The sequence below is a fragment of the Erinaceus europaeus genome, chromosome 1 (genome assembly GCF_950295315.1).
Source record: "Erinaceus europaeus chromosome 1, mEriEur2.1, whole genome shotgun sequence".
NCBI classification, from domain to species: Eukaryota; Metazoa; Chordata; class Mammalia; order Eulipotyphla; family Erinaceidae; genus Erinaceus; species Erinaceus europaeus.
In genome coordinates this window covers 148,717,036-148,729,716 of record NC_080162.1, presented here as the reverse complement: position 1 = coordinate 148,729,716, position 12,681 = coordinate 148,717,036, and the positions used below count along the sequence as shown (strand labels likewise).

The 12,681-nt window shown below is 43.9% G+C and overlaps 1 protein-coding gene across 1 annotated transcript in view; it reads right to left on the bottom strand.

Moving 5' to 3' along the window:
- KY (kyphoscoliosis peptidase) overlaps positions 1 to 12,681 on the bottom strand; it is a 41,449-nt gene that overhangs the window by 16,944 nt on the left and 11,824 nt on the right. The window contains exons 3-4 of the mRNA XM_007521792.3: positions 1,074 to 1,148; positions 92 to 154 (exon numbers count right to left, since the gene is read on the bottom strand). Of these exons, the coding sequence (XP_007521854.1) occupies positions 92 to 154; positions 1,074 to 1,148 (138 nt within the window). The remainder of the gene's footprint in view (positions 1 to 91; positions 155 to 1,073; positions 1,149 to 12,681) is intronic.

Sequence of the window (12,681 nt, the reverse complement as noted above, 5' to 3'; positions counted from 1 at the left end):
CCCAGGCAGGCATTTCTACTGTTTGGGGCCTGGCCCAGGTGGCTACCCCTGGCTGTGGCTCAGAAAAGAGCTGAGAAGGCCCACCACTTACCCAGGGCGTCTTTCCCTCCAGGCTGCCGAGGTCTTGTGTTGCCATTTTTGTCACCTTGCAAACCTGCAAGACCCAGGAGACCAGAGAAGAGAGCTCAGAAGAAAGGCACAGGCAAACCCAGGTGAGTCTGTGTGGTGGTCCTTGCCTGGGATCCCTCCTCTGCTCAGCCCTCTTGTTCCCACCCCTCCCACCATTGGACAGCGAGCTTCAGGAATGACCTTCCCTTCATGTGTGGCCCACAGAGATGAAGACAAGAAAGAGAGGTGTATTTCCAGAGCCCGACCGCACTAGGGAAAGACGGAAACAGGCTAGGGAGATGGATCGACCTGCCAATGTCCATGTCCAGTGGAGAAGCAATTACAGAAGTCAGACCTTCCGCCTTCTGTAACCCATAAAGAATTTTGGACTAGAGGTCTCTGAAACCCAATTCCATCAAATCCCAGAGATAGAAAAGGAAAAAGGGAAGGACATTTGTAAGTAGTAATAGGTGTAGGTGTGACATAGATAGCAGGAGAAGGTAGGGCCATGGGAAAAAAATGGGCAAATACATATAAATATAGACAGGTAGTTTATAGAAATAATAGTAAACCTGTATCTGTGACCTTGGGAGAACCACTGCAATTTCCAGTGGAGGAAATGGAGCCACAGAACTCTGGTGGTGACATTGTGTAACTGTACCCATTATCTTGTAATTCTGTAAAACAATACTTGATCACTAATAAAAAGTAAAATAATAAAAGAAAGAGAGGTGTTGCCTGTGAGCGGAGGCAGGATGTCCCGACATGGACACTGTACATCAGCCTAAAGAATGGGAGTTAGTGTGCACAGAGAAGCAGATGCAATTTCACTCCTCTCTCCTGGGGATGGGTCCTGCTTACTTCTCTCTTCCTCCTGGCAGGGACCCAGGCCAGGTTCTGCTCCCTTAACTGCCTCTTTAGTTCTTCCTTCAGTCCTCCACCCGAGAGGCCCTGTATGTACATACGTTTAGCCAAGGAGAACTTCTTGAGCAGCTGAGGCATAGTGTCTCGAGGGTGGACCTCCACAGTCAGCTGTGTTCCTGAAAAAGGGATAAACTGGTAACACTGGTAGCCAGATACTGCCAGGAGAGGCTGTGGGGGCCCCACAGCAGGTGCTTAAACAGTGAGACACGGTTGATTTTAGGGGAACTTTATTTTGAATACAGGGATGTGTGTGTGTGTGTGTGTGTGTGTGTGTGTGTGTGTGCGCGCGCGCGCACGCGCTGTGCACATGTATGATTTCTTATGCGTGTGTGAGAGAGAGAGGGTGGGGGGAAAGGAAAGAAAGAAAGAACCAGAGCATCACTCTGGTATGTGCAATGCTGGGGATTGAACTCAAGATCTTGTATTGATGAGTATGATGCTTTATACACTCCAGTTCCACCTCCGGGGACTGGAGTGATATTTTTCTTACTTTCTTTTTGCCACCAGGGTTTATCAGTATCACTGAGCTCAGTGCCTATATGGTCAGTCCACCAGAGTCCATTTTTTTCTTTATTTCATTTGATAGTACAGAAATAAATTGAGAGGGGAGGAGAAGTAGAGAGGGAGAGAGAGACACCTGTAGCCCTGCTTCATCACTTACGAGCCTTCTCCCCCTGCAGGTGGAGACTGGATAGAGACAGCCAGACCCACGAGGGTAGGGGGAGACAGAAGGAGAGAGAAACAGACACCTGCAGCACTGCTTCACCACTCGCAAAACTTCCCCTTGGCAGGCTCAAAACTGGGTCCTTGTATACTGTAACATGTATGCTTAACCAGGTGCACTACCATCTGGCCTCAGAACAAATCATTTTAAAGCCAAACCTGTCTCTAGATGCAGGCAAGATGGAGTGAATATGGTCCCTCTTGTTTCTCCCACTGAATGTAACTATAAAGCTTCGACTGGACACATGGGGCAACTATTTAGAGGACTCTGCAAAATACACCAAAGGGAGCAACTAGAGGAAGTTGAGAATTTAAAGCATCACCATGTTGGCGATGACCTTACCATCCTCCCACCCCCACCCTATAGCATTAACTAGACTGACCCAGAATCATAGCAGATGTGGAGAAAATGTGCTCCCAGAGAAGCCCTTTCTTGTAACTTGTAAAAAGGGGAAACTAGGAGAGAGAGGGGAGGAGGGAGTGAGGGAGAGGAAGAGGGAGAGGAAGAGTTGGAAGGGGAGGGGGAGGGAGAGGGAGAGGGGGAGGGGGAGAGGAAGAGTTGGAGGGGGAGGGGGAGGGAGAAGGGAGGGGAGGGGGAGGGGGAGGGAGAGGGGAGGGGGAGGGAGAGGGGAGGGGGAGGGAGAGGGGAGGGGGGAGGGAGAGGGAGAGGGAGAGGGAGAGAGAGAGAGAGAGAGGGAGAGAGAGAGAGAGAAATCCCATTGTCAGTTAACATATCTTGGGTTATCTCCTGATTCTGCCCCCAGAGATTCCATTGGAAGCCTTGCAGCAGTGGTGTTGCGGACCAGGTAGGCATCCACATCTTTGAGGAAAGAAACCAGGGAAACCATGATCCTGAGAATGTGGGGAACCCACCCACTGATTTTTCCCTGCATATTCTCACTGATTGACCCCTATTGTAGATATACTAGTGAGAAGGGCTTCAGCTATGGGCCAGAAAGACAGGATATGGGTTGTGAGGAGAATGGGGCTCAAGTCAACAGTTTCATAAAGTCACAGATGAAGGGCTGGCAAAAATAGCTCCCTGGGATACTGCACTGCTTTGCTATGTGCTTGACCTAGGTTCAAGCCCCCTTGCACTGAAGGAGGGAGGCTTCAGTGCTATAGTCTCTTCCACTCTCTCTGTTTCTGCTTCTCTGTCTCTCTATAAAAAATAGTTATCGGTGGTCGGTTCAAAGTTGTACATGCCTGAGTCTCATTATCTTAAACTTCACAGCCCAGGCTTAAAGAATTAATGCATGGGGAGTCGGGCTATAGCACAGTGGGTTAAGTGCATGTGGCGCAAAGTGCAAGGACCGGCGCAGGGATCCCGGTTCAAGCCCTAGCTCCCTACCTGCAGGGGAGTCCCTTCACAGGTGATGAAGCAGGTCTGCAGGTCTTTCTCTATCCCTCTCTGTCTTCCCCTCCTCTCTCCATTTCTCTCTGTCCTATCCAACAACGATGACAACAATAATAACTACAACAATAAAACAACAAGGGCAACAAAAGGGAATAAATAAATAAAATAAATATTAAAAAAATTAATGCATGGGAGGAGCTATGGAGATCTGGTCTCGGGAAGTCAGCTCTTCCCCAGAAAACAAATATTACAGCAAAATAACTCAACAAATTACATGAGAGCAGCTGAGATTTCTGAAAAAGACAGGAGCATCAATATTTGAAGGCTGGTGATGGCACATAGTCAGCAGGAGCAGGAGGGGAGGGAGAGAAGGATTTAAGTAGAAATGGGCACTGCACTGCCAGCTGGAACCATATTTACAATGGTTTCAAGTCCACATGGTGGATTTAAAGGGTCAGTGGAATCACTCAGTGGCCCAGTGGCTTGAGAAAAGGTGCTCAAGAAGCCGCAGGCTCTTGAGTGAACCCCAGAGACCCATCCAGTGGCACCAGGGAACTGAACACTGTGACCTTGTGGTAACAGGCAAGCTATCAAACTCTAAGGTATCAGGGAGTCTGGTGGTAGTGCATTGGGTTAAGGACACGTGGCGCAAAGTGCAAGGACTGGCATAAGGATCCCGGTTCGAGCCCCAGGCTCCCCACCTGCGGGGGAGTTGCTTCACAGGTGGTGAAGCAGGTCTTCAGGTGTCTATCTTTCTCTCCCCCTCTCTGTCTTCCCCTCCTCTCTCCATTTCTCTCTGTCCTATCAAACAACAAAAATAATAAGCACAACAAGACTACAACAACAAGGGCAACAAAACGGGGAAAAATGGCCTCCAGGAGCAGTGGATTCATGGTGCAGGCACTGAGCCCCAGCAATAACCCTGGAGGCAAAAAAAAAAAAAAAAAAACAACCCTCTAAGGTATCCCAGCTGCCACAGACACCCGGGGGAGTGGGATCATACTGCTGCACAGGTGAGAAAAGTGGATTTAACCTTATGGCAGAATTCCCATTTTCAGGACTCAATCGGTTGAGAAGGGGATCTGGGGTCCCACTATCTCCTTTCCTATGTCACTTCTACAAAACTCATCCCCTTCCCTATCACTCACATACATAAAGCAGAACCCAGCACTACCTGCTGGTTAATAACCTAAACCATAAACAGATGGGTAAAACCAAGGAAGAATTAATATATGGGGTAAACAAATGCCCAGATAGACCTCTGGGTGGTGTACATGCAAGGCAGATTAGAGTAATGATGCCAAAACTACAACCCAAAAGTATTCAGCATAGAAAGACCCAGGAAAATCTCAACGTGAAAAGAGAGATAGATAGAGATAGAGATAGAGAGATATGAAGGTAGTCAACAGATTCTAATCCCAGGGTAATGCACATTTTGGAATTTGCAACTAAAGACTTCAAAGCAGCCACCCTGCTCTAAACAGTGAGGGTAAACAGTCCTCAGGTAGAAAGCTACTAAAAGCCATCAAAAAAATTAGAAGGCATAAAGAAGAGTGTGGGAGTTTTAGACCTGAAAACTATAATTCAAATTCTTGGAAATATTAACAGCTGAACAGAGACAATAAAGAAAGGAGTTAGTGAACTTGAAGATAGGTCAATAGAAATTATTTATTATACTCAGCAGGAAGGAAGAGTGAGCAGAGTCACAAGGACCCATGGAACAATACCTCAAGGTCTAACACTCATGTCATGGACGTCCCAGAAGGACTGAAGAAAGAGTGTCATGCAGAAAATACATTTGGAGAAATAATGAGAATGCTCAGTGAAGCTGAAAGCTAGATATTTGAAGGGATTACTAACAGTGATAAACTTGAAGCAGCATGACCAAGAAAGAAAAAATGATACTAGGAAGCCGGGTGGTAGCACAGCGGGTTAAGCGCACTTGGTGCAAAGTGCAAGGGCCGGTGGAATGATCCCGGTTCGAGCCCCTGGCTCCCCACCTGCAGGGGAGTCGCTTCACAGGCGGTGAAGCAGGTCTGCAGGTGTCTGTCTTTCTCTCCCCCTCTCTGTCTTCCCCTCCTCTCTCCATTTCTCTCCGTCCTACCTAACAATAATAACTACAATAATAAAAAAACAAGGGCAACAAAAAGGGAATAATAAATAAATAAATAAATAAATATTTAAAGAAAAAAAGATACTGAGAGAAATGAAAAATCAAAGCACAAAGTCCTGGGGACGTGGTACAGAGGAAGAACATAGGACTTGGAAGTATGAGGTGCTGAGCTCTTTCCTGGGTGTTACATGTAGAAGAATGATGCTCTACTTCTCTTTTTCCCCACTTCTTGTAAATAAATACATGAATATTGAAACAAGAATCAAGACACATGCAGCCAGGGAGGTGGCTCAGTGGCTGAGTGCAGGACTTGCACATATGAGGTGCTCATTCCCAACAAGGCATGAGCCATAGCAAAGTGGTGCTCTGGTTAAATACAAAAGAATCATGACACCAATATCAGGAACAAAATAAAACCTATCTCTAGAGACCACATGTACATTAGAAGAACAAAAAGGAAATACTACAGGTGACTCATGCACATAGTTTAGATCAAATGGACCAGCTACTGGGAAATTGCAGACTACCAAAACTTGCCCAAGAAGTATATAATCCCAGCATTCCTACATCTATTTTAAGAACTAGGTTTGTTTTCTTTCAGAAAGAAAAGGCCAAACACACAAAGAAGTAATCAACAACCAGGCCCAGGTGGTTCTAATAAGCATTAAAAAAGAAATACCATGAAGGGGGTCCGGTGGGAGCGCAGCAGGTTGAGCACACATGGTGTGAAGTGCAAGGACCCACTTAAGGATCCCAGTTCAAGCCCCCAGCTCCCCACCTGCAGGAGGGTCGCTTCACAGGCGGTGAAGCAAGTCTGCAGGTGTCTATCTTTCTCTCCCCCTCTCTGTCTTCCCCTCCCCTCTCCATTTCTCTCTGTCCTATCCAACAACAATGACATCAATAACAACAACAATAATAATAACAAGATTAACAATAAGGGCAACAAAATGGGAAAAATGGCCTCTAGGAGCAGTAGATTCATAGTGCAGGCACAGAGTCCCAGCAATAACCCCGTAGGCCAAATAAATAAATAAATAAATAAATAAATACCATGAAATGACACAAGATTCTTCAGAAGAAAGGAGAATTGTGTCTCATAGCTCATTTCATGATGTCAGTATCAGTCTGGTATTAAACACTAGAGAAAACAGTATGAGAACACTACAAACTAACATCCCTTATAAACATAAAAATTCTCAACAAAATGTTAGTAAATTAAATATAGCAATATAGTAAAAGGAGAAGACCCCACCATTTTTTTTTTTTTTGGAATGCAAGACTGGTTCAGTATTTGAAAATCATTAAATGATATTCCTCATATTATCAGGATGAAGAAGAAATGCCATGTTGTCTAGTCCAGTCTTTCCTAAAAAGCACTTGGAAAAATTTTATATCTATCATAAAAACTTCCCAAGAAACTGGGAATAGGAGGAAACTTTCTTAATATGAAAAAGACAGCTATTAAAAAGTTACAACTAAGGGCATATTTAACGGTAGAAGTGTGATGTTTTCTTTGTACTATTGGGCAAAAGGCATAACAGCAGCTGTTCTCACTGTTTCTAATAAAAACCATACTGGAATATACTCCATACAATAAGAGAAGAAATAAAATGCACAGAAACTGCAAAAGGAGAAATAAAATTCTCCCTATTCAAAGACAAGTCTGTCTACATAGAAAATCCCAAGTGATCTACAAAAAAAAAATGTTATTAGAACTAATAAGTTTTTTATACTCATACAACACAAGATCGATACCCTAAAATCAATTATATTTATATTGGCAATATGTTATTGAAAATTGAACTTTTTATGTAATCTATATTTTATTAGTGATTTAATCATGGTTTCTAAGATTCTAAAGTCGCATGGAAATAGTTTTATTTATTTATTGGGGAATTAATGTTTTACATTTGACAGTAAATACAATAGTTTGTACATGCATAACAAGGGAAATAGTTTCATACCAGACCCACCACAAAGGTTCTGTGTGACTCCCCTTTCCTCACCCACCCCACACCCCAGTGATAAACACTAGAGTTCTCAGAGACTCAGAGATGATTTGGAAACATTTTTTTTGGTTTGTTTGTAAGTTCATGTGTTTCAGAAAATCAAAATTTTAAATTAGTTCCAGAGATGAAATATATGTAGCTCAAAAAGGGAAATACTTACGTATTCATGTAAGAACTGTACAGGGACCATATGATGACAATTATGAAATATGATAGAAAAATCAAAGAAGGCAAATTATTTTTTAAAATTTTATTTATTTTCCCTTTTGTTGCCCTTGCTTTTTATTGTTGTAGTTATTATTGTTGTTATTATTGATCTTGTTACTGTTGGATAAGACAGAGAGAAATGGAGAAAGGAGGGAAAGACAGAGAGGGGAACAGAAAGACACCTGCAGACCTGCTTCACCACCTGTGAAGCGACTCCCCTGCAGGTGGCGAGCCAGGGGGCTCGAACTGGCATCCTTATGCCAGTCCTTGAGCATCGTGTCACATGTGCTTAAACCGCTGTGCTACTACCCGACTCCCAGAAGACAAATTCTTATTCTTAAGTGTGGCATCAGGGAATGAAATCGGGGCTTTCTACATGCTTGGATCTGCTGGGCAGTCTCTCACACCCAGTTTTTTCATTTTTTTTTTTAAAGTGAGTTCCATGGCTCATGAAGTCTCCAGTGGAATCTGTGGGGCTTCCAAGCTCTAGCTTGGGACCTCATGCAGCAGTGAGGTGCAGGCTCTGCTGGGTGAGCTACCTCCTGGCCCTTCAGATGAGTTCTTTGAATCAATTCTTAAAAATATAAAGATATAATCAATCACTTAAACAACTTAGAATTTACTGAAACATTTAATCAAGTAAGATATGAAATAAACACAGCCAAACATTCTTGTGTTGTGTGTGGTAATTTTCAAAATAAAATCCGAAATGACATAATTACAGGTGTAAATTGCTTTTCATGCTCATGTGTATTTTTGCTTGTTTGTTTTTTTGTTTTCAGAGAGAGAGAGAGAGAGAGACCCCACAACATCACATCTTGCTGCAATGCAGTGGGGGCGGGGCCTGAATCTGTGTTGTGCCCACTGCAAGACAACACACTATTCAAGTGAGCTATTTCGCCAGATCTATGCCCACATATATTGATATATTGAATAAGAAATACACACCAGTGCTTATTCAGCTTCACTCCACTCCACACAAAACTCTTGTAAATTTGTTCTATCAAAAGATGTAGATGGATATGGAGATCGGGTGGTGGGCATTGTGTGGAGTTGTACCCCTCCTATCCTACGGTTTTGTTAATGTCTCCTTTCTTAAATAAATAAATAAATAAATAAATAAATAAATAGATGTTCTTTATTTTAAGGCTTTATTTGTATATTTATTTATTTGACCAGAGCACTACTCAGGTCTGGTTTCTGGTTGTATCAGGGATTGAACCTGGGACCTTGAGCTGTAGGTATAAAAGTCTCTTGTAGAAACCATGGTAAAATCTCCCTGGCCCAGGTACAGAGGTTGATAAGAGGTTCTTAAGACTTTCCTTAGATATTGGCATTTTTTTGCCATGAATGGCAGCTATCAGTCTATGATCACATAAAAGTACAAGAGAATGTCTATTTCGTACTTTTGTTGTTTTTGTCATTGGGGCATCTCTGCTCCTGGCTGACTTTTTTGGATAGAAAGACAGAGGCAGACAGAAATATACCATAGCACCAAAGATTCCAGCTGGGGTCATGAACATAACAAAACAAGCACACTATCTAAGTGAGCTATCTTACCAGATCTACTTTGTTTATTCTTGGTTTATTTGACTGCAAAAGTGACCACAGCAGTTTATAATTTTTCTTTTTTATTATTAGTGATTTAAGATTGATTACAAAATTATAACATAGCAGGAGTATAAGTCCACACTTTTCCTACCACCAGAATTCCACCACCTAATTTCCTCCATTGGAAACTGTAGTAATTCTCCCAAGATCATAGGTATGGGCTATTAGTTCCATAACTATTTATGTTTAATACATATATTTGCCCATCTTTCTATGATCTTGCCTTCTCTTCTTTTCTAAGTTACACCTCCTATTACTTCTGAGTGTCCTTCCTTTTCTCCTTCTCCTCCTCCTTCTTCTTCTCTTTCAGGGTCCTGTTGGAATTGGGGTTCAGAGCCCTCTGGTCATCTTTCTCTAACATTTCTCCCTCTCTGGGAGTATGGACAAGATTCTTTGTCAGTGAGAGGTCTTTTACTGCTCAGATATGGACTGATGATGGGACATGGGGTGGCAGTGATGTCGAGTAAGCTCTGAGGTTAGACTGCAAAGACTTAGTGGCTTCCAGCTACAACCTCCATGCCTGTGACCAACCTGCTGAAGGACAGACCACAGGGAGCAGAGCAGTTTTCTCAGGTGAGACTGTCAGGGATCATCAGGTCTCTAACCAGCTCACCAATGGACCAGACCTGTGAGCATGTCTCGTCGTGACCTGAGATTGGCTGAGGCAGAGGGGCTGCCAAGGAGGCACCTCAGACTCAAGAGCTAGCCAGTGCTTCTTGTTTTAAGCCACTAAGGTTTTTTTTTTGGGGGGGGGTGGGGAAAGATGGGGGTCATTGTAAAACTAGATAATTAGGTCATTTACTGATTTTCATTTTTTTTTATTAGTGATTTAATGCTGATTTACAAAATTTTAAAGTATGGGTATAATTCCATACAGTTCCCACCACCAGAGTTCTGTGTCCCATCCCCTCCACTGGAAACTGCATTAGTACTCTCAGGGTCACCTATATGGGTTGATTCTATAACTATATATCTATATCTATATCTATATCTGTATTCTTCCATTTTTTCAATGATCCTGCTTCACTTCCTTTCTAGTTCACCCCTATACCTATTACTACCTCCAAGTGTCTGTCCTTTTTTCCCCCCTCCCTCTTGGATAAGCAAAACCGTGCCTGGCTTCTTCTGGTGTTTTTCAGATTCACTTCCTTTTCATTAATGGTATAAAAACAAGACTCTTCAACGCAATGATTGCCACCTCAACATGCTTCACTTCAGACTGTGTCCAGAGACTTCACGTGTGGAATGACAACCCTTCAGCTTCATTACTCGGGTGAGACCTTTCCTTTCATAGTATACTCTAATTTCATCTCAGGTGGTTCACTTTCTAACAAAGTCCCAAAACCTAGATATACACCAGTTTCTGTGAGAGAGAGCATATGTTCACACGTATCCATAAACTACTGCAAAATATATACCTGAAAGCAGAAGTACACTAGAGTTTGCAGTGAGTACCTCCCTAACACTTCCTCTCCACTATTCCAAGCTTTGGGTCCATGATTGCTCAACAGTTTGTTTGGCTTTGTATTTTAACTCTCTTTTCAGTCACCAGGTTCCAGATGTCATCAGGATGCTGGCCAGGCTTCCCTGGATTGAAGACCCCACCAATGTGTCCTGGAGCTCAGCTTCCCCAGAGACACACCCTTCTAGGGAAAGAGAGAGGCAGACTGGGAGTATGGACCAACCAGTCAACGCCCATGTTCAGCAGGGAAGCAATTACAGAAGCCAGACCTTCTACCTTCTGCAACCCACAATGACCCTGGGTCCATGCTCCCAGAGGGATAGAGAATGGGAAAGCTATCAGGGGAGGGGGTGGGATATGGAGATTGGATGGTGGGAATTGTGTGGAGTTGTACCCCTCCTACCCTATGGTTTTGTCAATTAATCCTTTCTTAAATTAAAAAAAAAAAAAAAAACAAGACTCCTGGTGACAAATGTTTCACCAAGGCTTTCTGGAACCTCACTTCTCCAGAGTCCTACCCCACTTGGGAAAGATAGAAACAGGCTGGAGGTATGGATCAATCTGCCAATGCCCATGTCCAGCAGAGAAGCAATTACAGAAGGCATATCTTCTATCTTCTGCAACCCCAAAATAATTTTGGTTCATACTCCCAAAGGGGTAAGCAATAGGGGAAGTAAACCAGAGGACTCTGTACCCCTATTCTACCAGAACCTGGTTTTCATTTTATCAGTAACTAATAGCATCTCACTGTCACTTTTCACAAGCTTCTTTATTTTTATTTTAATTCATTATTATTACTGTTATTATTCTTGTTGTTTTTACAGATTGTTGCTCAGCTCTGGCTTATGGTAGTGCTAGGGATTGAATGTAGGACTTCAGAACCTCAGTTGTAGGAAACGACAAAATCTTCTCTTTTGGGGCTAGGTGGTGATGTACCAGGTTCAACACACACACACATCACCATGAGCAAGGATTTGGGCTCAAGCCCCTGGTCAGGTCAAACCAACTTCCTCATCACCTACTTCCTGCTGGAGCCAAAAGCTGAGCTGTGGATCGGTGCTCCCTGGAGGACAAAGTAACAGTCTCCTTCCTAGCACTGGTCTTGGAGTCCTACTCTCTGTTCAGGTGCGCATGGGTACTTAGGTTTCTCTGTTCCCATCACTGGGCTGGGCCCCAGGTGAGCACATTCACAGCATAGCCTTGCGCTTCCTACAGGTGTGATGTGGTGAGTCTGCTGACTACAACATTCCTGTATCAAGCACTTTTTCTTGTGCATGAAGAGACAAGGTGTCATGCATGAACAGTGCCACTGCTCCAGGATGCTTTCTCATTCAGAGATAGAGAGACAGAGATAAGGAGAGACTACACAGCACGGAAGCTCCATTGCCATAGCATCTCCTGTGTAGGGCTGGGACTTTAACCTGGGCTCAGGTCCCACTGGGTGAGCTGTCTTTCCTGCCCCCCAAACAAAACTCTCAATGTATTTATTTAATAAATTAATTTTTTATTATCACTGGATTCCAATGCTCCAAGTCAGCTTTTTTTTTTTTTTCAAACAGGTGTGTGCTCTACTGAGTATGCCACCACTAGCCTCTAGATTTCTTGTGTGTGAGCAGGGACAACACTGTGACCCTGAGACAAGTGGCCACTAACCCACTTTCATTCCAGTGGGCTGAGACTATTCTGGTTTTGTGGGGAGCTGTGTGCTGCCAGTCCTTTTGAGAGATGACAGAGAGCCAGGGCTTGTCCCATGCTGCTTGGGGTAGGTGGCAGATCACTGTGGGCCCACTGTAGGAGGAACTCTGGGGATAGTCATGGAGCTGCAGTCCCAGGAATTCTGGCTTCAAGGGCTACTGGCTTGGAGTTTGTGGGGTTCTGGTCAGTTCTTTACCACCTGGCAGCGCCTCTACATGAGCAGGTGGGATGTGGGGCTTGCCTGCCTTTCAGAAAGCTCCTTTCTAAGAGGCTTTGAGTCCTCCCCAGGCCTCCGGGGCCCTCCTATTTCAAGGAGCCACCAAGAACCCCCTGAACATGATCAATTTCCTTACAGGTTGGTACCTGGGCCGGGTGAGCAATGATGGCCAAGTCACTCTAGTCTGGGCCCATGGGGACTCTTAAACCAATCCCAGTCTCTACCACAGCATAGGAAGCTGAGGCTTGGGGTGCT